Raw genomic sequence first — 27,268 nt, 5'->3', positions numbered from 1 at the left:
TGTGACTACTTTTGCAAGCCACTGTATAAACTATACTTTTTCTAAATGAAAAAATATTTTATATTGAAATTGTATTATCAGTTCCATTTTAGGTGTTTTTCAATATGAAAATGTCAATCTGCATATTTTTCATTATATTGTTTTAGAATCTACCGACGAATAAACCAATAGAAATGTTTCAAAATGAATTAGAAAATTAAGTAAAATTGAGCACAAGTTGAGCACATTTTGAAGGTTTGTACATCAGCAAAACAAGCAATATCTTTGTTATAAATCTCACTGTAGAGATTTTAAACTAAATTGCTTAAATTCTTTTTTTTTTTTTTTTTAAACAGGTTTTAGTTCAGATTTCACAAACATAAAATGCACGGGACCTGAAGTATTTTCTGAATATTTCTTTCTTCCTTCAGTTTTGTGGAAAACTCTGACTAAATGCATGATTGTATTTTTATGTGCATGTAAAAATGATGATCATATAACTGTCAAAATCGAATTTTCTGCAATTATTGGATTATTAAATGCATGTAAACTTAATAAAGATAAGAGTAAAGCAGTCTGTACATGTGACCATTTGCACTATTTGACTGCTTTACTGTAAAAGCTTGTGTTCTGACTGAGACATTCTTTACCAGATAGAATAAAAAAGAGACGAGAACTTCAAAAATGCCAGAAAAAACGTTTTATTCCTCGAAAAACCTCACAGAGTGAGAATGCAGCCACGGTCTGAAGAGAGAAGAACAGAAGAGGGAGAGTGACGTCGGGCAAAGAACACAAACGAGTGCCATCTTCCTTCAGCTTCCTAACCTCTGATCCACCAGAACCTCCCACGCCCGCGCCGTGACATCACCGTTCTCAGGAACACTTTGGGGACCAAACACTGCCGTCTTTAAGGGGTCTCCCTCGCACCATAACTTAAACACACACCCGCACACACACACACACACACTCAAAACCACAGCTGATCACTACACAACACCACGGAGGACTCACTCGGGCTAATCCGATCTCAGAGCACTGAAACAGTAATACCAACGATGGGCGAGAACCTCGTCCCACCCAGAGCCGAGCAGCAACCACCCTTCTCCAGGAACACCAGTGAAACCACTCCAGCACCTGCAGCGCAACTGGTTGGGGGTCTGAACTCATCGAGCAGCTTTTGAGAGATTGTGGTTCTATCAAATGTTCCTGATAAGTCTGCAGAACTGCAGAACATTTAAAGAGCCATGTTCTGCAAGTTTCAGCTTCGCATCCATATTAAACCTCAGCCTAAAACTGGTGAGAGATCCAGACAAAAACAAAATTTCCAGTCCACCTTAAATAGCATATAAAGAATAAGAGGCTCTTGTGGCTGGATTACAACTGGAGCTAAAGCCTGTAGTCCTGAAGAGACTAAAGTGTTGTACCATTTAAGGTGGAACTGAAAATTCAAAAAATAATTTTTCAAGACTAAGAAGTCAACTTCCACTTAGTGGGTGTATTATGACTAGAAAACTACAACAAAACTGTTGCACCACGTAAGGTGGAACTTTTTGGGGAATGTGGAGTAATTTAAGGTTGGCAAAAAATAACTTGTACGTCACTTAAGGTGGAAACAAAAGTTAATAATAATAACAACTTAAGACTTCAGATTATAACTCATGCACCTTTAAAATCAATATTTTAAAGTGGCAGTACTAAACGATACACCACTTAAGATGAAACTAAACATTAGAATATAGATTAAATGGAGGTAGGATGAGTACTGAATCACTTAAGGTGGAACTTAATAATCTGATCCTCTTAAGAATTGCACAATTTAAACTTCTGTACCACTTAAGGTGGAACAAAACCTGAACTACTTAAGCCTTAAAGAATATAAATGCTACACTGTTTCAGGTGAAGCATGAAATTATAAAACTTTTAAGGTGGAACTGATTACTTGGATAATTCAGGGGGAAAGGATAAAACTGTTCCTTAAATTTAATGATTTAATGAGGCCAAAATATAACTACGCACCCTTTGAACTGCAACTGATATCTGGGATGATCTAAAAGGGCCAGAACATAACTAATGCATAGTTTAAGGTGGACCTGAAAGTTAGAATAGAATGAGGCCAGGATATAACTGCTCCAGCAATAAAGGTGGAAAGCAAATTATGTAGGACAACATCAGCTTTGTGAAAGAATACAACTGATTTTGATGGAAAATATTAATAAATGAACTCCTTGAGGTTTTCCACATTCTAGTTATTTTCTACTAAATACACTGCTTCAGCTAACTGAGCAATTACTATGGTCGTAATTTGTTGCACAGAAGTGTGGGCAATAAGTTATTACTATTTTTTTAAATATTTGTTTCCACCTTAAAATGTTGCAATAGTTACTAACATTGAAAGACAGTATATACCAGTAACTGCTTCATATTTAACAACGACAAATACATACCTCGTGGACAATAACCGAGCACCGTGTGGGGAGCCGTGCTGGTCTGGGAAAGATGGCTGACTGTCGGCTCTGGTTGAGACATTATTTTCTTAAACACTCTGTTCTTATGCATGAAGTGAACTCTGCAATACTGAGAACACAAAAGAGTCCCAATACTTTTCCTATGCACAATGGCGCCACCGTGTGGCAACATCGAACAACTTTCAGCTACCAAGACACTGAACTAGAAAATACGATTCAACGTTTTTTACGTCGGCCGTTTCCGACACAAGCTAGCAGGGCTGCAGCTCGTAGTCCTAGTCATCCAAATCTGGACAATTAAAAAAAAAAAAAAAAAAAAAAAAATAGGCCTAGCTACTTGGCACTGGACTAAATGTTAGCATTTGTCAGATACAGAGAATTGACTGGCCAATAGAACAGAACAGAATTTCAGGAGTAATCAGGTCTCACATGCTCTTCTTCCACATGTACAGGAACTTTGCACAGAATCCACCAAAATGTACTTCTTTAGTTTCCCTTCTAAGCTACATTTCAAGCATAGTTTGACTCAACAGTGCAACGTCCGTCAAAAATAAATAGATGTAAACAAGAGACCGAATCAAACTAATAAAAGGTGTGCGCTGTAACAATAACAATATATGGTTCTGAATCTTTTCTGTTTTGTTTTTAGGGGAATTCTTTTATGGCGTTCTGAAACAATAAGTTGGAATAGGATCGAAACGGGGACAAGTGGCTTGAGGCTTAAGAAGGGGACAAGGCCTTTCATTCAATTCCACCAATGAGGTCCTGTCTAAAGGCACTGGTTATCTATGACTGACTGTCAAGAGTCCGAAACGGCTAGACTGGCGCTGCTGTGCTTTGAGGGGAGGTAACAGAATGAAGAATTTAATTTTTCAGAAAAAGGTGCAAATTTGCTCCAATTTGTTCCAAATCTGTTTTTTTTCTGTCAACTATATGGCACGGAATCCCAAAAGATGCCTCATGTACGTGCAGTAACTTCAAGGAGGTTTGGAGAAACCTTACAATAATAGATGCTGTAATAACTTTTTTTTTTTTTTTTTAAAGAGTGAATTAAAGTCAGGAATAATCTGTAAAGCATTTCAGCTTGAAGGACCTTCTGCTGTAGACCCGAGACCAGAGTCCCCTTTCTCTCATTTAGGGAGAGATACAAAAAATATATATTAAATTATTAGAATAATTAAAGATTCAAGGCCAAAATGATGTAGAGGGACAATTTTGGGGGGAAGAGGAGCAAAAAAAAAAAAAAAAAAAACGCACGCCAACATCTGTGAGGTTTCTAGATATTTACCAGAAAAAAAACAAAAACAAAAACAAAACAAAAAACAACAGCAATTTCCTACTCAACGGGTGATGTCCCTTAAAAGTCTTTTTTTGTTATTTTGTTTTTGTTCTGATTTTTTTTACTACAACAAATACAGTCACACAATACAACATCCTTCTGACCAGGTGAAAAGTATCAGTAGAAGGAAAAAAAATCCCAAAACATTCTGAGCCTCAGACATGCCGAAGAGGGGCCGGATCTGGGCCTATGAAGAGAAAAACTGAACACTGAGAGCGAAAGAGAGAAAAAGAGAGAGAAAAAGAGATTAAGAAAGAGAGAGAGAGAGCAAAAGAGAGAGAGCAAAAGAGAGAGAGAGAGAGAGAGAGAGAGAGAGATTGATGATCAGTGAGTTGTGAGCTGGAGCGAGCATTCATTTCTTGAGGGGCTGGTAGACGGATGCGTTGGGGTCCAGGCCGGAGGGGCTGGTGTCCATAAACTTGGAGGAGTAGTGGGGGGCGACCGGGTTCATGTTGCTGGTATCTGCAGAATAAGCGATGCTGGGCATGACGGCCATCACCTCTGCGATCTTCTGTTTCAGATCTTTTATCTCCTGGTCTTTCTGCAGGATCTGACCTGAAAGCAGAAGAGGAACATGCATTAGATTTCTTTGCATCAAGCAAACCTTTAGAAAAGCCACTTCACCATCATGTTACAACAAAGATCCACATTCACGCAGAGGACTCAGCTCAGACGCCTAAAGGTGACTGCGGTGTGAAAAATGTCAGAGTAAAAGCAGAAGTGGTGCAGTGATGCACTGTGATCTCCTTTTACTAGACTTTTAACAGATCGTTAAAGTAGGCTGAGGGTCTTAATGGGAAAGCCAAGACCTTATGCTTATCTAAACGTCCCACAGTCTACAGTTTCTGTTTATACACGGTCACAATGAACTGAGAAGAAACCACCAAGCAAAGGACTGCCGTTATTCATAATTGTACCAGCTGTAAAGCATGGTGGTGGAAGCATCATGCTTTGTGCAGTTTGGCCTCCAAAAACTGGAACTTGTACTTTGTACAAAGTGGATGAAATAACCTAAAACCTCAAATCAGCTGTATGACAAAACACCACTATACATATCTCAATTCTGGTTGATATGACAGAATTCCAGTATCGATATGAATAATATAAACGCCACCGTCTGTGATACAGGTCATCATGCCTTAATAGTAGTGTTGTTGTAATGCATGATATTCAATTACTGTCCAGCCCTGGTTAAAACCAAAATAATTCAAGAAGAGTGGTCAAACAGCCTAAACAGAATACCAGAATTCTGTGAGTAGCATGTTAATAAACAGCCATCATGCTGATTGTATGGAATAGTGCTGTGTTTCTTGTTCTGAGAGACTTTTTGTTTCCCATTTACAAAATCAAGGCTGAGTACAAATAGCTGGTGTTTTTCCAGTGTGCAAACATCCCAAGGATTAAGTAAACCATAAGGAAATATTTTACATACATATACAGCACCTTTAAAGATGTACCCTGTCTAAATATATATTTCCTGAGCCTAGAAGGTGCTCTTTATACTGTTTGAGCCCATCTAAAAAAATTACCAATACAAATGGCCTGAAACTGGGGAAAAACACATTATATTGACATGCATTAAACTCTTTTTTGCCTTGTTCTGTAAAACAGTAAAACTTTGCAGATGAATACGTTTTAAACAGCAGCATTTTACAGCTCCTGCGTTCAGGTACTGACCTTGTGCGATCTCCAGCTGTCTCTTAGCGTCTCCGAGAGCAGAGAAGAGGTCGAGCTTGATCCTGGTCTCTGCACTCAGACTGTTCTCCAAGTGCTGGGTTTTATCCTGCATCGCTGACAAGGCTGACATCAACACCTCTGTGTCCTTTTCATTCTCTTTATACTTATGCAGCTCCTGTGGGGGACAAAGCATCACAGACAGACAGAAGACTGAGTGGTGTACTGAGCAGCCAACAGCAGCAGTGTCTACAGGTTATATAAACACTACAGGGACCTTTCTGACCCTGTTTAAGCAGCGTGTACCTGGACTTTGAGCTCGAGGTCATGGATCTGGTCCTCTTTGACCTTTATGTCCAGCGTGAGTTTCTTACACTCAGTCTCAAGTTCAGAGATCCTCCTCCTCAGAGACTCTGTACACTCCCCCCTGAGAGACAGACAGAAGGACAGACAGACAGTTTATTAGCCACAAAGATGCCAGTTTAACAGCTGGAAGGGAATGAAAGAAAATTTGAAAGAAAACATAAATCTTATACCATTGGACAGCCTGTTAAAAGTAAAAAAAAAAAAAAAAATGGTCCCACATTTGTAAGGAACATGTATTTTTGGGATGAGGAGCAGAGATGAGTATGTGGGTTGCGTTAATAAAAAAAAAAGCCAAATCTAAAAGCTTATTTTTCTGGTGCGATTGACACTCCTGGTTCCTCCAGGTGCAGCACCTGTGAGCCTGGGCCCTGATACAGTAGGTGTCTGCTCCAAGAATCAGCATCATGCCATGTTTGACTGATCTGAGGTGGCCAGTACGATAGGAAAACTTCAAGCTGATATTGCAAAATCAAGTTGTGGCATTATATGGATTAAGCCTTGGTACCAGTATCTCCAAATCGAATGCAAAGTTTCATATAAAAGTGGATATAGACAAAGACACCAAACAAGTCAATGGCAAAAATGGCAGAGAGGATTTGGCAAATTTATATACTCAGCTCTGCTGCTCATCCCACAAATGCACATTCCATACAAATGTAGCTTCATTTTTTGCCAAGAAGCATTATTACAACAAATAAATAATTTAAACCAAACACAAATTTCCTTACTTTTTGTGCTATATTTAGTATAAACAGTATATACAAAAGTTCCACTCTATACTGAATTCTGGACTTAATTTTGGCTTATGCAGCCAGAGGGGCATAAACAGAGTTATCTAAAATCTACAAGTATATATACACACACGCACGAGTATATATATATATATATATATATATACTATATACTATATAGTATATATATATATATGCCTCTCTCTGTAGAGGCAGAGAGAGGTAGAGAGCGAGAGAAAGAGCGAGGTAGAGAGAGAGAGCGAGAAAGAGGTAGAGAGAGGTAGAGGTAGAGAGCGAGAGAAAGAGCGAGAGAGAGAGCGAGGTAGAGAGAGCAAAAGAGAGGTAGAGAGCGAGAGAACATGAAAAAGATGGGCAGGTTAGAAAACTCTCTCAGCGAAATTTAACTGCTGTAGCCATTTCACACACTCACTCTTTCTCATTTATTACTGATTATCACCTGCGTGACGATGCAGCAGTGCCAGCCTATGGATGGTTTTACCACTCTAACCTCCAGCAGCAACCTGAATTTACTGCTTTAGGATAAATTCATGAGTTTAATCCAGATGTTTATTCTGAGGTTTTAGATAAAAAACGATTACCTGGAAGCAGCGGCAAGAGCTACAGCCCTGGCTGCTGTGGCCTCCTCCAGCTTCTTACGCTTCTTCTCCTCCGCCAGCTGCCTCTCTGCTGCTGCTCGCGCATCCTGTTCTGTCTTTAGCCGCTTTTCCAGCTGACCCAGTGTCTGTTTATCCTTCTGCTTTGCTTGTACAGCATTGTGAAGCCTAACATGCACACAGAGTAAATTACATAAAATCAGTCATACTGCATGTTGGACGTCTTTTACACAATTCTAATAAAATCCACTTTAACTTAATTATTTAACTGGTTAGGAAGATGATGGTCTTACTTGTTCTGCAGCAGCTCGTTCTCCTGGCGGAGCTGGCTGAGCTCAGTGCGTATGCTGCGCTCCGAGCTGCCCAGAGAGCCCAGCTGGCTGCGCAGGTCCTGCTCTGTCTGCCTGCTCGCCTGCAGGTCAGCTTTTAGCTTCTTTATGTCCTGCTCCAGCCTGGCGGCGAGACAAATGGAGAGGTCACTCTTGGAGGATTCATTTACATTCATTCATTCATTCATTCATGTAATGTAAAATACATTTGTGAGAGTGGGAAATTGAGTTTAGTTTACATGGATACAAATAAATTAATATTAGACAGCATAGTGTATCATTTTTTTCTCTTCTGTGTAAACTATGCTGTGATTTTGGACAATGCTAACACACTAAAGCTACCAGTATAAAAAGTCTACTGGATCTTGAGTCAATCCAGAGAAAAATGATCACAGATAATCCAAGCATGTTTTAACAAACTTGATTTAAGATACAATACAGAAGTCAGATCCAGAAGAACTAAGGAGAATTATGTTCACACTGCAAACTTAAATCTGATTTTTGACAATATCTAGATTGTCTCCAGCTTTTTTCATAAATCCTGAAATGCTATTACAATCAGTTTTGTACAGACACCTCTTCACAAATCAGATTTCAATGTGTCTTTAAAGGAGAACTCCAGTGTGATATTGTAAAACTACACAAGAAGTTTATAAAAAACACAGTTTACAACCTTAAGACGGCAGCGATGTAGATTACGCTACAGGTTGTAAACAGTGGTTTAAATAAACTTCTTGTGCAGTTTTAAAGTTCTTAATGGCTCTTTTTAAAATATCAGGTCTCTCCGGATTCGACCAATAAGGTGTGGAGCTACTTTGAGCCTCGATAAAGCGATGTATCTGCAGGGGAAAAATATGCCCCATTAAAACCCATTAAAAATTCTTGCCTGTTTGGGCAAACTGCACAAATTTGCTGGATCTCGGAAAGTTGCGGGAGAGAAGGTGGGCTATTCAACAATACTCTTGTACTTGTACTCTTTATACTCTTGATCATGTTTTACTACTCCAAAAGTCAATTTCACACCAGAATTCTCCTACAAGTACCTCAATACACAACGAACAAAGGCGAAAGTCAATTTCCATCTGTGTCCAATGCTAATGGTGATTGTGGTTGTCTTTTTGTCTGCTTTGCTTTCGTTTTGTGCTATATTTACTCTACTGAGGTTGAGGTGTCAAACGGGCATTTATCACACCCCGTACATCACACCCCATCTCTGCCTTGCAAGTAAAATGTGAGCTTACAGTTATTACACTACTTATGCATTTTTGCCATTAAAACCATGTATTAAACTTCAAAAAAATAAAAATAAAAATGAAAGAAAGAAAGAAGAGAAAACAGAAGCTAATCCATATTAGCTAGAGCAGCGTTTCTCAAACGTTGTAGACCATTGACCACCAATGACCAAACTAAAACTTCCAAGAATCACTCACTGACAAGCCATTTCACAGGAACACACAGTAAGCCAGACGTGCAATCCAAAATTTTTCTGTTATATTTTTCTCCAATTGTTTTTCACCTGTTGTGTGGAGTTTCCCCACATTGTGCAGTCTGTAAGTTAGAGTGGTAATTTGTTTGATTGAATAATTTACCATTTCTACTGAGAATCTCAGCAGGATTTAGACAGAGGAAAACAACAAGAGAGCCAATCAGTGAACTACATTGTTCACTACCTTATTTAGCTATTGATTGTAATGCAAAAACTGACTGTTGGTGACTGCTGGTTGATAAAGGTTGGCATATATTGTGGTGTTCCCCAAGGTTTTACTCTAGGGCCAATGAAACTGATGATAATTATAAAACTGTAGTTCTGAGAGTAAAGGACTAGTGACGTCTAGGCTTACATACAGGTTCTAATGGGTAAATCACTAAAAACAAACTAATGTAAATCACAAAATTACAGGTGGAAACTTTATAGAGAGAGACTCTCTGAAATCCAAACACATACAAGCATTTAATGAAGTTAAACATACTAGCACTTAAGAACTGTTCATCTGTAGATTAGTATGAGCATGAAAAGCTGAAAGTGTGAGACAGAAGAAGCACTAACTGGGTTTAGATTTCATCAGCCTCAAACCACACACTTCCTCACATGCAGAAAACCTGCCAGAGGTGCATTTTTTAAACAGCACGTTTACAGCCATACAGCCTCAGAATAAAACATAGTCTGTTGAGAACTGAGCATGTGTACTTTTAACTGCTCATTTGTCATTAAAAAAAAAGAATTGGAACAATTTGATACTATATGTGAACTATATGTTTTTACTTTTTAACAGTTTTGCTATTGTAATTCAGACAGAGCTGAGCAATGTGACAATATTTTTGTTGTAGCATGATGAATTTGTTCTTTTGATAAATGATGTCCATCTCTGATCTCAGATTTCATCAGTGCATAAAAAAAATTAACATATTGGATTTTTCACACTACTTGCATAGTTGAGTCACTATTCTTTAAACATTGATGGTGTCTTTGATATGCCTTCAAAAAAACAAACAAAAAACAAACAAACAAAAAAAAACAAAGAATACTGTCCATACTAGTGCCGGGCGATTTTCACGATTTTCTCCTTCTGTGACTCGTTTAGTGCGTTATTTCTCTATTTTCAGTCACAAACCCGAATTCTTTAGTATAACTCCAGTGTCCGTCAGTGTGTGAGTTTGTCCGCGGTGTGTGTACACGAGGCCATCAAGTGATATAAATGCAGGGGCTTGTTAAACGTTGTCTTGAATCATTGATCTACTCAACCCAAAGCCTCTGAAGACCAAACAGTTGTTGTGAAACATTTTTTTTGTCATCTGTAGTTTAAATTTTAGTAAGGGGGGAAAATCAATTATAATCGAAAATAATTTTTTTACTTAAAAAAACATATATTTATTTATTTATTTTTTAGGCCATAATCGCCCAGCACTAGTCCATACCGTAAGAAAATTCATTATATGATAACATTTCGTGTCACAGCTGGCCTTAAAGAGCTGAAACCTGCTGGGGAACGGGATGCCCAAGCTTCTGTGCTCACCCTACTAACACAGCAACCCTGAACTGGATTGTGCAGATGTATATTTATACATAAAAATAATAATAATCATAATAAAAATGAGATATGATAAGATCTGTGAGGATGCTCGTTATACCTGACCAACGCCTCGGGTTTGCTGAGCTGATTATTGGGGATGCAGTTCTCCACAGGATCTCGGTGAGACCCCGCCCCTTTCCCACCACCGCACTTCTTCTTCTCGCCCTTTCCTGAGGACGAGGATGCTGAGTTTCCGCCGGAGGAGGGAACGCTGCCGTTGGCCGTCCCGTGCCCTCGGGGCGAAGAGTTCCCACCGGCCCCGCCGCCGCCGCCACTGGCGTTTTTGTAATTTTTTGAGGAGGTGGAGTTGGAGGAGGATGATGAGCATGAGGATGAAGAGTTGTCCTCTTTCAGGAGCAGATTCTCTGTGCTGCCCAGCAGCTCGGAGCCGCTCAGTCTCTTACTGCTAACGTGGTTCTCCATGTACTCCAGCTCCTGAGCTTTATAGTCCACTACTGGCAGGATGCTGCTGCTGCTGCTGTTGTTGTGGTGATGGTTCTGGTTCTGGTTGTGTTGTTTCTTGGACTCCCGGCTCTCGCCCTTGCCTCGCTCTTTCTCCCGGTACTCCAGCTCCGGTAACGTACTGGACGCGGGCTTCTTGCCTCCGGCCGAGCCGTTCTGAGCTACGGGAGGGGAGTCGGCGTCGTGGACGCCTTTGGCTGCTGCTAGGAAAGCAGGAAAGAAGAGATTAGTGAGAGACTGGAAGTGTGATAGACAGACACAGAAAAGGCTGGAACGATTAGACAGTGGATAGACGACAGACCGTGTTCGTTAGTGCGCTAAAATATATTTTCGCGAGGGCTGGATCACTCCGTTATAAATGACTCATTCTGAACTGAAGCTGCTTGTCAGTAAAAGAGAAAAGCAGGGAAAACTCTATACATATACAACAGAGATGAACAGTAGATTTTGCAACCAAATATATTTGGCCAAAATAAAAAACAGCATTTTTGGTGTTTAACAGAATGAATAAAACACTGGACAAATTATACTGAACAAAAAATAATTTATTTAAACTCTTATTGCAGGCCCATCCTCCACTGCCCATCCTTCCTGAATGCCCGAGAGCTGCTGTGTTCAATGCAGGGAGTGTGAGAGAGAGCCATAAGGGGGAAGAAACTTAGGACCCACCCATGTTAGATGTTCAAGGTAAAGGAGTCTGGACAATGTGTTTAAAAAAAAAATCCGAGATCATTACCCTGACTCTGTGTGTGGTTTTAATCTCATTTAGCTGGAACGCATTCAGTGCTGTTAGTGGTTAGCCTATTAGCTAACAGCTAACAGTTATCTATGGCTAGCTGGGTTAACTAACTAAGACTTTTAACTAAGATTATCATCAGTACTCAAGTTAGTTTGTTAAAAACAGCTGTACTGAGCTCTGTCCAACACAGACAAGTGGTTTCCTATTTACTTTATGACTGACTTTAATGTGTATTCACCTAGTCTGTAAACAAACCAAACTTTATATTTGATCATTTTTCACTTTCAAACTACCCCAGGGCTTGACGTCAAACACCATGGTGATGTTTTGCCGTGATAGGACGGTATGTAAAAAGTGAATATCCCCAACCATGTGGTTTTTTGGAATGTTTACTAGGATAATTAAAAGTTCCAATAAATAAGAGTCCAATAAATAACTCAAAACTGTGAATTGTGGTAAAAAAGGAGCAAAATGAATGAAAACTTGTGCTCTGTTAATGGCATCCCCATTTCCTTCCTCCCTTTATTTCTTACCTTCTTCTGCTTCTCTCTCCTGTTTCTGCAGCATCTGTTGTTCTGGTGGCAGGGCTTGCTGGAGGAGCTGCATGTAGAACTCATTCTCTTTCTGTACCTCCTTCTGCTTCCGCAGACGCATCTTATAGCTCACATAGCTCTTAAAGCCAAAGCCCAGCGTCACCACAGGGTACCCAATACTACAGAGAAGGAGAGAAGCAGCAGATCAGTTAGAGTTTATACTGATCGGCGCACACTTTCACTTACACGCCACCACAAACAGCTGTTATAAGGGTGGAGGGTCACTCTCAGCACGGCAGTGACTACACTGGCATGGTGGTGGTGTGTTAGTAAGTGTTGTGCTGGTACGAGTGAGTGGATCACACACAGCAGTGCTGCTGGTGATTTTAAACACTGCTGTTCCACCATGCAGATGTAAAATGACTGCCTTATAGGGGTGGGCGATATGGCTCTAAAAAAATATCATGATATTTCAGGGTATTTTTGCGATAACGATATACTTGGCGATATAGGAAAACTAAAATAATCCATTAATTTCAGGAATATAGTATAATAGTATAACAGAATAATCATAATGTGGCAAAATAAATAATATAGCATAAAATAATATAATGCAGCAAATAATATTGCAGAATATTTAGTGCATGCATATAAATTGCAAACTAAAACAATTATACAATAAATACACCTATAGCTTCACAGTAAATAATAGACTAGGTTTAAGACAGAACATCCCTATTTTCACGATATGGATTTTTAATATCATGATATTTCTGTGTCACGATATATTGTATACGATATAATATTGCCCACCCCTACTGCCTAATATGCTAGTCATGTCTGTACTATGACTTTTTTTAAAATGTAAAAGGGAGACATAACATTATGATGCCCCTTTGTAAAATAATCACTATGTATGTTTTTGAGTATGATTGACACAGCACATTAATCTGACAGTTAATACATGAGTATTTAAACATATGTCTTACCAGTGTGCTGCGAATGGACGACATAGATCCACATGGAAGTCTTTCAGATCTTTAAATCTTATAGCTGCCTCAATATAAACAAAAAGGATCCATAGGGACACAGTGGGGAGACACACACCTCTTTCTGCAAAAGACAGAAAATGACATTGTTAGTATGAATGTGATTTAACACCTCTAAAACCATGATAAGTGTTTATTAAAATATGAAAAAACAAAAACAAGAGACCTTGTTTCAACAATACAACAATAAATACTCAATTTACCGGTTTTATACAAAATAATTAAAGGGTTAGCTTCATGAAATGTTTATCATTACAGTGATGCACACCCACACATTCACACCCACATCAGGGTGGAGCTGTTTATTAGCTTTTTATTATTTTTTTTCAACCTCTAGTGCAACCAGCCCAGCCAGCATGCCTGTGTAGGGCTCAAATGGGTAGAACGTGGGCAAGGTAGGTTTTTCAGGTGGGCATGAGCTCTGAGTGGGTTTGTACATGTGTTTTATTTGTGTTGCTGGAGCCCAGCTAAGCTTCCCATTGTTTGAGCACACCTTAATCTCACCTGGGTAATAAATATATAGACCTCATATGCAGTGTACAACCCAGATGGACCCATGTTTAACCCCTTAACCAATATGGGAAGCATCACTGACCTTATCCATATGTGGGGTCGACACAGAACTTCCAGTCAAAACAGTCACCTTCCCAGTTAAGCTACTAACGAACCAGTTTATCTAATGAAAAATTGTATACTGGACTGAAGTGTTCAGGAGTGTCAGTTGTAAATTACATTCTGAGCTGAGTGAGTGGATGGATGGCAGCTGCCATTAAGCACAATGTAATAAACATGGATGTAGCTGCACTCGGCCGCACATGCCATAGCCGAGTGTCAGCTTTTCATAAGGATCAGGCTGAGTGAGTCATTTGAGACCCAGCCCAGGTGTGGACAAAGGCATCAAACAATGCTCCGTCATGCTGACAGAATAGGCGTGTCAATAACTGAGACCTGTGTGTGTGTGTGTGTGTGTGTGTGTGTGTGTTTGTGTGTTTAGGAAGGGAATTCCCTGTATGTGTACTAATGGTACTAGGCTGAACCATTCATTAACTCAATGATAATATATATAAACCTTTTTCTATTCAAACAATACAGCTAAGAAAACACGTACTTAAACCTACAATTATCAAAATTGCAGCTTAATCTAGTTATGCCTCATAAAATCTTGTATTACTATGGATATGAACGGAAACATCTTAACTTAAACATAAAAACAGCATATATCTATATATATTCTATTTCTAAACCTATGGCTATATATGCACTGCCTGATGTATCAAATATTGCAATAGCAGTTTTCATCCACACAATTTTCTCAGTTTAAAGGCTTATAAGACGTTTAACACGTCTATTTTGCAGTTCCACTGACTGATGAAGAAACATCACTGTCACACACTCATTAAAACACCTCAAAACAAACTCAATTCTCAGCATTCCACCAACGCAGCAATCAATCAATGAAGAGATGTGATGTAATTGAGCATGCACTGCCTGGTAAACTGGACAAATGAACATGTGCTTGCTTTAGCAGGGCGATTTGGCAAGTGGGTTGCTTTTGGCAACTTTCTGCCTTCACATGGCCTTATGAGATGCATTCAAAAAGCTAAATTCAGTCTGAGCTTTGTTTACCATACACCCACGAAAGACGTATGTAGGAGGATGTTCTAACAGTCGGCAGCGAGCTGAAGGAAGGGTCGGATTTTGGAACATCGCAAAGGGGCAGTGCTTCCTTCCTTAGCATTAAAACCAGCAATACATTGATTTCCATATGTTACACTTTTTCTTCAGTGAAATAAAATATACATATACGTGATTTGTATGTGATGTGATTGTTGTAGGGAGCAGCCTGCTATATATATATATATATGAATAACACTTTGCCTGTTTTTCATATTGGTTAACCGTTTCGTTAAAGGCTTTCCACAAGGTTTAGGAGTGTGTTTATGGGAATTTAGGAGCAATAGGACGAGACTCAATAGGACGAGAAGGCATTGCTCACAGTCTCTGTTCTAATTCATATCTAAAGTTTTCGTTCAATCAGGTTGAGGTGCAGGCCAGATAATTTTTTCCGCATCAAACTCACTCATCCATTTCTTTATTGGCCTTGCTTTGTGCATTGGGGCACAGTCATGATAGAATGGGAAGGGGCCGTCCCCAAACTGGTCCCGCAAAATTGGTAGTATTTCCCAAAAACTCACACCCCTGAATTAAATCACTGTATTTGGATGTACGTGTAAATACATTTTCAATATAGCGTACATGTTCTGAGACACTTCTTGGTATTTTTTGGCCGTAGCAGTTCGTCCTTATCACGGTCTGAGACCTCCCCTTGACAGTAAATGGTCCTAATCACCACTCCGATTGTCCAGAATCTGTCCTGAAGCTTATTCACCACTTCCCCCTGTCTAAAATTGGTCCTGTTGATGGCCTTGTTTATTCTGAGACCTCCTCCTGACTGCAGCTGGCCCTCATTGTTGCGTCCCACATCTCCTGCATCACCTACAGCACCCCGTACTGTAATCACCTCAAGCACTGTCAGCTCTATTCTACTGGGTCCTGCTGCCTCAGCTCCAGCTCTCTTACTTACAGCTCAGAACAACTCTGCCAAAATACAGCATTACTCGAACTGCAGGAGATCAATGATCTTTACTCTGACTGCCAAACACAACTGCAATGCCAAAAAAAGTAACATGACAATTATTATAACATTTTATGTAGAAATGTTATAATAAGCCTCAATTTACATAATTTACACAATTGATAAATAGACCAACTGAACAGAGGAAGTGAAACTAGTGGCAGTACAAATCATGAACCAAACCTCAGGTTTTGGCAAGGTTTCAGTACAGTGGGAAAACAGAGTAACAAGAAGTAGATTGAGGTAAACTTGGCGTAGTTAGCATGTTGCTTTCAGTTAAAACTAGTTATGACCAGACTTATCTGTAGCTAATTTTATTCAGCATACTGTTCTGTCATTTTTATATTATTCAGAATATTACATTACATTATCTACCTGATCATAAATCAATAAAATAATCAGTCTTATTTGTTCTGTATTCAGCTATAAGCTTCAGCAATACAAGAAAAATACATAATGTTTAGATGTGTTGTGTTTAAACTGGTTTCCAGATAATATTGTGCCCAACAGCCAATACAAACAGGACTAAAGTCAAGCCCTAGAACCCTGTGTAACCTGGATCTTTTCTAAACAGAGCATTGCTTGGCAGTTTCTTATTCCGATTCTCAATTCTACCATTAAAAGGTGCATCATTTAGACTCACGCTCCAAACCAGAGCTTTAAGAGATCAGACACTGTCATTTTCAATGTCAACAAAGCCTCAACAGGACTGTTTAAAGACAGTACTTCTACAGCTTCTCAAACACCCATTTAAGGTAGAACAGAAAAACTTTATCCTCAATACAAAGTGAGATTATACAGTCTGCTGCTACAGAGCTTCTGATTAGATGGCAGATAACCTCACACTGGTCTGGCAGTGGTAATCCAGAAAACACCATGTGTCTGGGTGCACTGATACTAATCTCTGCATAAAGTTTACTTTTTGACTGACAGTGTGAGTGAAACTGGTGTGCTGCACAGCCATTGCTAAACAGAAGGCGCTTGCCTAATGACTGCTGTCACTTTTAACAAACGACTGCCTAGATTTGGCTTATGTTTGCAATACTTAAAACGCCCTTAAACCATATCTGTTTCTAAACAACTCTAGAGATACCACAAAACGGGTTTTAGCACGAGCGCTTTTTACACCAGACCCTGAAGCGCGTGCTCAGCACGTTTGGCTATGTGTAAAAGCTGTTACTGAGCTTATTGTCACTTGTGTGTGAAAAACAGCAAACCAGTAATTATGAACTCAACAATTTGTTTATATAGTAGGTAAAGTGGCCCATTCTCCAACATATGTGACAGATGTGTTATCTGTGTGGCAGTGTCAACAAAAAATGCATTGAATGACATTTTGGGACACTTTAATATTTAGAATAGAATAAAAAAAAAAATACAGATCCAAAACCCAGCTGTGCAACTAATTCTGGTCAGTTAGATCAGAATTTGTGCATTTTTGCACATCAAGAAAAAAAACTAAATGAATGAACAGAACTGAAAATGGATAACTGCAGTGAGTAAGGTTTTAGTGGGAGCCTCATAATGGGTAGCAGGTCTCAAATATTTGGGGTGCAGTCTCTGTTCAAACAAAATAAGATTTTTTGTTTTTTTTATAATTTTATTTGTAATTTTTCCCATTTTCTCCCCAATTTACACGGCCAATTACCCAACCCATTTATTAGGACTCCCCCTATCACTAGTGATACCTCAACACACCAGGAGGGTGAAGACTAACACATGCCTCCTCCAATACATGTGAAGTTAGCCACCGCTTCTTTTCGAGCTGCTGCCGATGCAGCATTGCCGAGCAGCCAGCGTGCTTGGAGGAAAGCACAGCGACTCGGCTCCGGTACATCAGCTCACAGACGCCCTGTGCTGCAGACATCACCATAGGAGTGATGTGGGGAAAGAGCGCCATCTACCCACCCAGAGGGAGCAGGGCCAATTTTGCTGGACCACTCGGCGCCCAAACAAAATAAGATTTAATAATGTTTTGTATCACAACCACCCCTTGTTTCTAGATGCAGTGTCAAATGAAACAGCGATCTTATTAATGAGCACAGCTGTTAGTTACTGGAACTGTCCAGTGACGCTGGAGAAGATGAATCAGAAGCATAAAATTAAGCGTTGCTCTTTTGCGTGTCAGTTTAGGAGCATGAACTTTTCAGGCTAATGTCTGATTTAGGTCACATGAAATAGATAATCTAATTTGGGTCACTTTACCTGCGGTGTGAATGTAATTTTAATGAAAGTAAACCCAAGACTAGGTTAAAAGTAGAGCTACAGGTGTGTTGGTCTTACCTGTGTGCCAGACATACTGCACCCACACGTACGTGCTGGCAGCAAAGAACAGCCACTGCACTGGGATGAAGAGCAGGCATAGGATATCTGATGTAAACGCCACACACACAAAGAACACTGAGAAAGCCTACGAGAGAAAGAGACAGAAAGAAGTATTACTGATCTGATTATCAGCTAGAGGGTCCAATTAACAGCATATCAAAAACAACACTGATCCCAAATGGATTTGAGAAGGATGTAATTACTCTCTGCTTTTTAATGTGATCATGCAACATCACGCAATATTACATTTTACAACTGATGGGTACAGGGGTAGAGGATAAGATGAACTGAATTTAATAAATTGAGACACTGGCTCACAATAAAGTATTATTAGCTGTACAGTTTGTTTAAGAGGCTCTCAAATGCCACAGCTATGTCAGAAGATTGACTTCTTTTTAATAATGAATGACATGAATGAAGTTTACGTTGAGATGCTAAGACCCAATCCCATTTCACTCTTTGGCCCTACCCCTCTGTTTTGCATGTTCATGCGTAGGGAGAAATATTAGGGGTACATGGCCCTTTAAAGGAGAACTCCAGAGTAGGTTACCTGTAGCGTACCCTACACCTCTACGGGTTGTAAACAGTGATTGTAATCAACTTTTTCTGCACTTTTAAAGTTCGTAATGCCTCGTTTTAAATGTCAGGGCTCTCTGGATTCTACAAATGAGGTCTGGAGCTACTTTGAGCCTAGATGACAGTGTAAAAAGCAAAGTATCTGCAGGGGCAAGAATATGCCCCATATCACCCAGTCTAAAGGGTGATTGAACAAACAGAATAAAATTGCTGGATCTCAGAAAGATGTGGGAGAGGAGAGGTGGGCTATTCAACAAAGGTTAGTATTCTTGTCATGTTTTACTACACCAAAAGTCAATTTCACACCAGAGTTCTCCTTTAAGCAAAGAATATTTAGAATATATAAGAATGCTGCATTTTTGGTGAAACTAGAACATTTAAACAAAACCCCAGAGAAAAGCTAGCATTAGCTTCTTGTTATCAAGGAATTATAGATAGATAAATAATATATACATAAATAAATAAATAAATAAGTGTCACATAACTCAGTTTCAAGGGAAAAGAGGACACTCAAAAACAAGGGATGTGGGTTTAAATGAGAAATGGGATTGGGTCTTCAATATCTATCTATTGCGATAGTGTACGTTGAGCACACTGCCCACTGACTAAAGAAGATGGAACACACAACCAGACAACAGGAGATGCTCACCAGGCCCTGGTATCTGAAGGAGTCGTACACACTCCTGATGAAGAGCCAGAAGGGCCAGAGGTACTCAAACCGGAACTCCAGCACAAAGTCTGCCAGCAGCACCAGAGCCCACACAAACAGGAACTTCAGGTAGAGAAAGGTACTGAGGACAAGAGAGAGAGAGAGAGAGACAGATACAGCAGTTAGTATAATTCAACTGTAACACAAACAAGACTAAATAAAACACCTGAATTATTTTGTCCAAGTAGTCCATATGAATTATGAATGAGTGCAATGGAGAAAAAAGAAAAACAAATTCAGTAATGCTTTATAAATCCAGAACAACTAGGCTGTATAGATGAAATGTACAGTGAGTGACATGCCACAAGTCACTGGACAGTAAGTAAACTGTCCATGAATTGTTGCCTCAGGGCACAGTTTGGAAACGACCACACCTGTACCTTTAAGTTGTCAGGTGTTATCTTGTAAGTGAGGAAAATCACTGATCAGTGTGCTCATGGCAAGACAACCTGAATTGGAGAGTTTGGAGTGAGGCCTGGTAGTGGTATATGGATAGGATTATGATATTTCATGTCATAAATTGTGTGGCCATTTAACAGTCCTCGGTCTAGAGTGTGACATGTGCACGAGGAATACATCATAAAAAGAATTACCACCCACAGTGGACAGTGCTTTTTATGGCTTGACAAAGCAACTCATCAGAAATCCCATCAATAATATTGATGGGTGCAGTGTTCTTTATCTTCCAAAGACCATAAACAAACAAACAAACCAAAAAAAGCCACTGGACATGATCTTTTGTTTCATAGTTCAGTCTAGTTTTCTGGGGCAATATTGATGATATATATATTGTACTTCTCACATGCCATGCGTTGAAGTAGATATTCCTATTGTTATATTTCTCAGAAAAATGCAAATTCTTGATTTAGGCAGTCGCCTTCAACATTCTCCCCATCTAGACTTCAATTAGCAATAAGTTCATACATCATAAAATATTGGTCAAGCACCTCAGCCAGCGCAAACATCTAATAATGCATACATCATATTTTCATCAGAAAATACATTGGAAACATCAGATGCTGTTTTGCATTTAGAGTTTGCATTATTAAAATGAATAAAGCCCTGCTTTGAGTACTGGTACAGAAAAAGAACGCAATATTCTACAGCATCTCTTGTTCCTTACAAAGTAGTACTGTTCACCAGAGAGAAACCACAGTGCCAGACAGGAAACGAACCGTTGGGGCTGATTTATACCAGCGCAGCGTGTGAGAGTAGCCTACTCGTCTGCGAGTTTATTACTGCGTTTTGGTCTGTCTAAGTAGCTCTACAATTAAACTGCCAAAACAGAAGTTGGCGAAAAAGGCAGAAACGTGAAGAAAGGAATATGAAGGTGGGAACACAACACTCAGCGAACAGCTGCTGTGATCTGCACCTATGTGATGCATAATTACATTTATGGGGAGGCGTGTCAGGCCATGGTGTAGGCCATAAAATATTTTATTCCAAGCCATTCTGGATTATTTATTGTGCATGATGTGCTGTACGCTGTAGTTTGCTATTTCTAGAATAATATTATAGATGTCATCACCCAGAGGAACACAGTGCTTTGTAATGTCTGATGTGGGCAGATCTCTACACCATGGTACATAAGCTTGACAAAAAGCTACAGAGTGTAATCCTTCCACAGGTGTGGTGTCAGCACATGGAGAAGAACCTGCCTTTGACCCACCAATCCAGACTGATGACATAGTTATGTGCATCACTGGTATCAGGACACCCTGCCCTACAGTTCCACTGAGAACAGTACAGGCAAACCAAGGGGTTGCACGCAAACAGATCAGCATAATACATAAATATATAAAAAATTGGACAACCTGGCGATTGGTACACAGAAATTCATAATTACTGCATAAATACAACCAAAAATACAGAGACTGTAATATTTATACTGTTTACTATGTGTATTATGTATATATACACTAGTGCTTGGAAATAATTATTACCATTAATCAAACATTTTACCAAAAATAATAAATATAGAATGGTTATTTTAGTGAATGGTGGTCGGCATTTTTTGCTACTTGTTCAGCCACAGCAGACACCAGCATCACTTATTACACACAGTATGGAGTTACCTACCTCTTCCCAAACTGTCTTTTTTCTTTTTTTCTCACACGTGACTTTAGTTGCACTGCTGTGGTACAAGTAAAGCTAAAAGTGCACTGCTTAAGTACATTCAAGACTAGAATAGTACTACTGAGGCAGATGTGTTTTTCTTAGAGTTAAGAGATATTTTACATTGTATTTTGCAACTGCTGTTTTTGAAGTCATGATGATATATTATTGCGATATTACCAAGGCCCATTAACAACTTATTTTGTTAAAACAAAGAAAAAAGGAAAAGGGTCAGTTTTGGCCCTATTTATCACACTGCAGTACAATGTTAAAACTAAAATATATGAATTGCATTGAATTTATCTGTATTTTGAACCCCACTGCAGATGTCTACCAGACCTAACATTTGATACATGCAAATTTCTTTAGTGCAACTATTGTCTAGCTGAAAAGGGAACTAAAATAACATATGTACAAATATGTACATTGTGTTTACACTGCTATAGTACTAGAGCAATACCAACAGCCAGAATCAGAACTCCTAGTTGGTGGCACTATTGTAAGTCGCTCTGGATAAGGGCGTCTGCTAAATGCCTTAAATGTAAATGTGTAAATGAAGATACCAAGTCAATATATCTGATATCAATACACCTAAATCTACATTTCAGCAAAAACTTGTATATGTGTTTGATATAATACAAACACATCTGATTTATAACTAAGAATGACAAAGTGAATCATTAAAGCAATAAGGAAAAACACCAAAAGGAGACTATCTACACAGGTTTATGTCCCTGAGGAAGAGTAAAAGATCAATAAAAGCTTCCTTAGGTGTGAGGGTCAAAGTCTAAAAACGGTGTGTTAAATGAACAGAAGAAATCAGAGAAGGTAACATACAGTATCCCTGCCATAAAGGTCACACAGGCGTCAATATGAGAATTCCTGAAGGCAGATTATTGATTATTGATTCTTGCTGGCATTGCCTACAACAAATCTTTATATACTGATTTGTTTAAGGTAATGCCAGCAAGGATCTTTTGTTTGTGTATTTATACAGCTCTGGAAGAAATAAAAGACCACTTAATAGTGTTTTTCCATGATTTTAAATTGAAATTGAAAACCTCAATCAAGAGGAAGATGGATCATCACAGGCCATCAAACCAAGCTGGAGGTCTGAAAGCTCGGCATTGTTTTGTTATTTCAGCCATTTCTCATTTTCTACAAATAAATGGTAAAAACTGCCCAACACTATATCTTACAGGACAAGTATATTTTATCTTAACCTCTAAAATGCGTGGCAAAAACAGATACTTGGTTTCTGACTGAAGGCGGATAAGGATGCACTGAATATTTGGCAACCAATATTATTCAGGCTTTCCATCTGATTTCAATCATTTTTTTTGTATTTTACATTTTTATTACAATGTATTCATTTTTATATAAGCTAGCCTTAAACTACCTTTAATAACATTCACATTATTTAAAAAATGGATTGGAAGTATGGCTGGGCAATAATTCAATAACTTAAGACCATATATCGAGAGACAATGTTTCAATAACAGCAAAATTTGTTAAATATATTTCACACTGCTTTCACATTGATCATACAGATATCAGAATTGCATCATATCGACTGAAATTGATAAATACACTCTGATATAAATTTCGGCCATATAGTCTAGCTTTAATTGCAACTGCTATTTGCAACAAAAAAAAATGTTTTTTGTTATATAATAACAAAAAACAAATCACAAAGAGTCATCCAGGGTCCTGCATTTGGGCACGCACTCATAACAGCAGTAGCTAAAGGCTAATGAGAGAAACTGCATCAACCTCATATCTGACTAAAACCACACTAACATGCTGTGACTGGTGTGTCTCGAAGAACACAACCCAAAGCAACCTGCCCAAAGTTCACACACAGGGCTCAAACTGAGGTCGTTACAATGTGGTATATAAAATACAGGTTAAAATCATGCCCAAAATAAGCTGAGCTGTGAGCTGGGTAAGGTTAGATGGCTGCTTGGCATTGTCAGCTGGATTTTCAGCAGGGGAGCCACACTGTGAGATGATATGCATGTCCCTATATTTGACAGACGTTGATAAATGTCATGTAGCCTGTGCAAGAGTAAATATTATATTATACACTGTACATCAAGTTAAAAGACATAAATGACAAAATAATGCCTCATAAATGCCAGTACATTCTTTCCAAGTTATGTAGTGATGTGGACCAATGTATATTTATAGATGTACAAGCATAATTCAAAAAGCATGTATTGTTGCTGCCAGTTCAGGCAATGGCAATGAAGTAAAAATGTTTTCCCAAAACGTTTTACGGTCAGAGAAACAAAAACACGCTAACAAAAATTTTGCCCAAATCAAGCACTTTTCATTCCTCAACAAATGGCATCAGTGAAGCATGGTGGTGGCAGCTGTATCTTTAATACAATACTGTAGATGAAAAAACTAAGCTAAAATCCTACCCAAATTAAGCTGTGAACAGGGTATGGTTAGATGTCAGGTGTAGGTTTAAAAATATATATATATTTAATTAAAATCAATCATCATGGATTTAAATGATTCAATATCGATTCATATAAAGCCAAAATCTAGACTAAGTCAGCCATTGTTTTTTTTTCTTCTATGCCAAGTTAAATATGGCAGGAGCCCAAATACTAATACTTTTAATTATTTTTAATAACACCTTGAGTGTTCATTGTAAGACATTATTTCTCTGAAAATTCTCGTTGTAGCCACAAGAATAACTGCAAATTTCTGAACAATTTAAGTGCCAAATAGTTAATTCACCTTGACATGAACATTAATCTGTGACTGGTGCTGTACCTAAATCACATATTGAAACATGGGTTTAAAAATCATATAACAGTAATTAAAATGCTTATTGTGATGCATATTGATAATTAATGTCAGAATTCACCCATTTGAGCAAATTGGTTTTATGCTGATTTAACATTGATTCAATGTTATGGTTTGATATGTAACCGTTAGCTACTGTTTGTATTAGACTAAGTAAATAAATGTATATCATGATTACATTATATTCTTATAGCTTGTACAGTGTTCACGCAGTGAATGAATAAATAATAATAATTATTATTAGTATTATTACTATTATTATAATATATTGACAATGTCTGCTTCAATGTCAGAATTCCAGAACTAACCTATCATGCCTATTAAGTAATGTTAAATAAAGGTTGTTTTTTATAATCAACCTTAAATGATAGTATTAAATAATGCAAGCAACAAAAAAAAACAACGTTTATTCAATGTTCTTTGCCATGAGAGATGGATGGCTGCTTGGCATTTTCACAGCCAGCTCCACTCGCTCTATAACGTTAACCTAACTGTCATTCTGCTCAAACACTGAGCTAGCATTTGTTAACAGAGATACAACAACAATACCTCACTCTGATATTGCTAGCTAATAAATACAACTGATTTAAAACATTAAAACACATTTTAATCCACTTAAACATGTAAAACACATGTTTAGAGTCGCCAATAGGCAGCTATATATTGATAAAATCGGCTATCTTTAAAAAAAAATCAGCGTTAACGCAGCGCTACGGTAGAGCAAGCTAACACTGCTAAGCTAACGTAACTAGCTAGTTACCTAGCTACCCTGGGTGATACAGGTCCAGAAACTGTTAGACTTAGCGTTAGTTAGCTTAGTTAGCTAAGGTTAGCTAATACAAATACACATTCAGAGGCGTAGCTAGATATGGGTAGATGTGGTTAAAATAGCTTAGCTTAGCTCAGCGCTAGCCTAGCCTTAGCTAAAATGCAACGTTAACGCAGCGCTAACACGGCTAAGCTGAAAATGTTAGCTAAGCTAGCTAACCTATCAGTAGAGGCGGGTAGTCCGGGTCAACAACGTTAAAATCCATCACCGGATTTCATTTCGCTCCAACTGTGGGGTCACTCCGCAGCAGCTCACCGCTCATGCTGTTAGAACACTGGGGTGTTTCAAATCCCGGGATGGATTTCTACTCACTGGACCTGGATCACCCACCTCCAGCTAACAGTTCTCCTACATAGGTTAGCTAGACACAGGTTACCTGCTGTAGATCCCCTCGGCGATTCGGTTCCGTTTCAACGGCCGTCGGAGTTTGCTGCAGTCCGCATTGCGCCGCTTCATCCTCCTGTTTTCCCTTCTTTGCTTCGGCTTCTCTTCAACAGCCTACCGCAGCAGCGGCCACGTCTCCGTCTCCGGCTGTGCGGAGCGACATTGGAGGGTCCCTGTGTGAGCTCGGCGGCTGTAACAGCGATGGCTGTTATTATTATTTTTCACTCCCCCCCCAACTGGAAACAAAGAAATAAATAAAAAGACTGAGTGGAAGACCCTCCTCTCCCTCTATCCCTCACTCCCCCTCCCTCTCCCTTCTTCTCGACGCAGGGAACACGCTCAAACACACGTTTACTTTCACCCAAACGCCCCAAATCTGACCGCAGCCACCGTTTTCCACAGGCGGTCAGACGGGCTGATCAATGGCCGGCCACTTCCATCCACCAGCCGTAAGCAACACAGCGCTGTTTTGTCGAGACTCCACAGAGAAAGGATATATAGGGCGACTGACAACCGCACAGACGGCCTTTTTCGTTTGAGCGACGTTTCTCCCAACCAATCGCGCACCGCCTAGGAGCATCAGGTAGCTCAGGATTACCAATCAGAAGGCCAGAGGGGCGGGACATCGGCAGGGTTTTGTGTGTGCGGCACTTACGCTGTTTGCGTAGCAGATCGTTAACGCACAGTAACGTCAGTAACGTTGCCAGCGACAATAGAATATGAATATGGACCTTACAAATATATAAATATTATTTCTTAGCTTATTTTGATGCCTTAAATCACTTTAAATAAGACAAGTATGCACAGTTCAGAAAATAAAAAATATATAAAAAAACACACAATGCACAACAACATATATTAGTAGTATATAAATGATAGTGTGTAAAAAGCAACATGTATTTTTCCCCTAATATGTTTAATTAAATAAATGCAATTGTGTCAACACTGTTTAGATTTTTTTGTATTTACGTTTGTTTCCAATTGAGGATTTGTGTACCTATTTGTTTACTTATTTGTTTACTCAAAATGTGATTCACACACACAGACTCACAGGTAAAATTAGTAAATATTTTTTCTATGCAGAAGGTCATCTCACCACTCTACCAGTGTAAAACTTCCTAAATGTATTTTGTACTCAAAGAAGGATTTTGATTTGCCTTGAGTAGGACTGCACAGTTCTGGAATGACCTATTATATATTTTTATGTTTTTTTTTTTTTTTCTGCATCGCAATATAAAAATACTGGGGTGTGACTATTAGCACAAGCACACAATACGATATTAGTGTGAAATGATTTGGTGTCAAGCCCTGGGAATCTTTCTAGCAATCTTTTATTATTCTAAACTGAAAAAAAAAACACTAGCCTTCAGTAAAGTTTTAATGATAATCTTTAAACCACAATACACTTTATATGTTTGCCCATATGGATTCCTCGCATAAAATACAAGTAATTTATATTAATTCATATATTTTTAGATGATTTTTAGTTGATTTTTTTTTCACAGCACAATATATGCAGTATTT

The 27,268-nt window shown here is 38.8% G+C and overlaps 1 protein-coding gene across 2 annotated transcripts; it reads right to left on the bottom strand.

Moving 5' to 3' along the window:
* Nucleotides 1-664: 664 nt before the first annotated feature.
* On the bottom strand, nucleotides 665-26,297 carry maco1b (macoilin 1b). Of its 2 annotated transcripts, none has more exons than XM_007238572.4 (11): nucleotides 25,737-26,297; nucleotides 19,537-19,678; nucleotides 18,270-18,396; nucleotides 13,292-13,415; nucleotides 12,303-12,481; nucleotides 10,627-11,233; nucleotides 7,462-7,620; nucleotides 7,154-7,336; nucleotides 5,764-5,884; nucleotides 5,461-5,635; nucleotides 665-4,338 (listed from the first exon to the last, which is right to left on the bottom strand). In XM_007238572.4, exons 1-11 carry the CDS (start codon nucleotides 25,814-25,816, stop codon nucleotides 4,136-4,138), a joined length of 2,100 nt encoding a protein of 699 aa, XP_007238634.2. In that variant the 5' UTR covers nucleotides 25,817-26,297; the 3' UTR covers nucleotides 665-4,135. The 2 variants fall into 2 exon arrangements, with proteins under 2 accessions (XP_007238634.2, XP_007238635.2); XM_007238573.4 differs by having other exon boundaries at nucleotides 10,627-11,230.
* Nucleotides 26,298-27,268: the final 971 nt, after the last annotated feature.

This window comes from Astyanax mexicanus, chromosome 7 (assembly GCF_023375975.1).
Source record: "Astyanax mexicanus isolate ESR-SI-001 chromosome 7, AstMex3_surface, whole genome shotgun sequence".
NCBI lineage: Eukaryota > Metazoa > Chordata > Actinopteri > Characiformes > Acestrorhamphidae > Astyanax > Astyanax mexicanus.
This window is presented reverse-complemented; position numbering and strand designations above follow the sequence as displayed.

Coding starts and splice junctions, on each gene's coding strand:
- maco1b (XM_007238572.4), bottom strand. CDS start 25,816: ATGAAGCGGCGCAATGCGGACTGCAGCAAACTCCGACGGCCGTTGAAA. Junction 5,636..5,763: donor ACCTCGAGCTCAAAGTCCAG/GTACACGCTGCT, acceptor TGTCCCCCACAG/GAGCTGCATAAGTATAAAGA. Junction 4,339..5,460: donor ACAGCTGGAGATCGCACAAG/GTCAGTACCTGA, acceptor TTCTGCTTTCAG/GTCAGATCCTGCAGAAAGAC.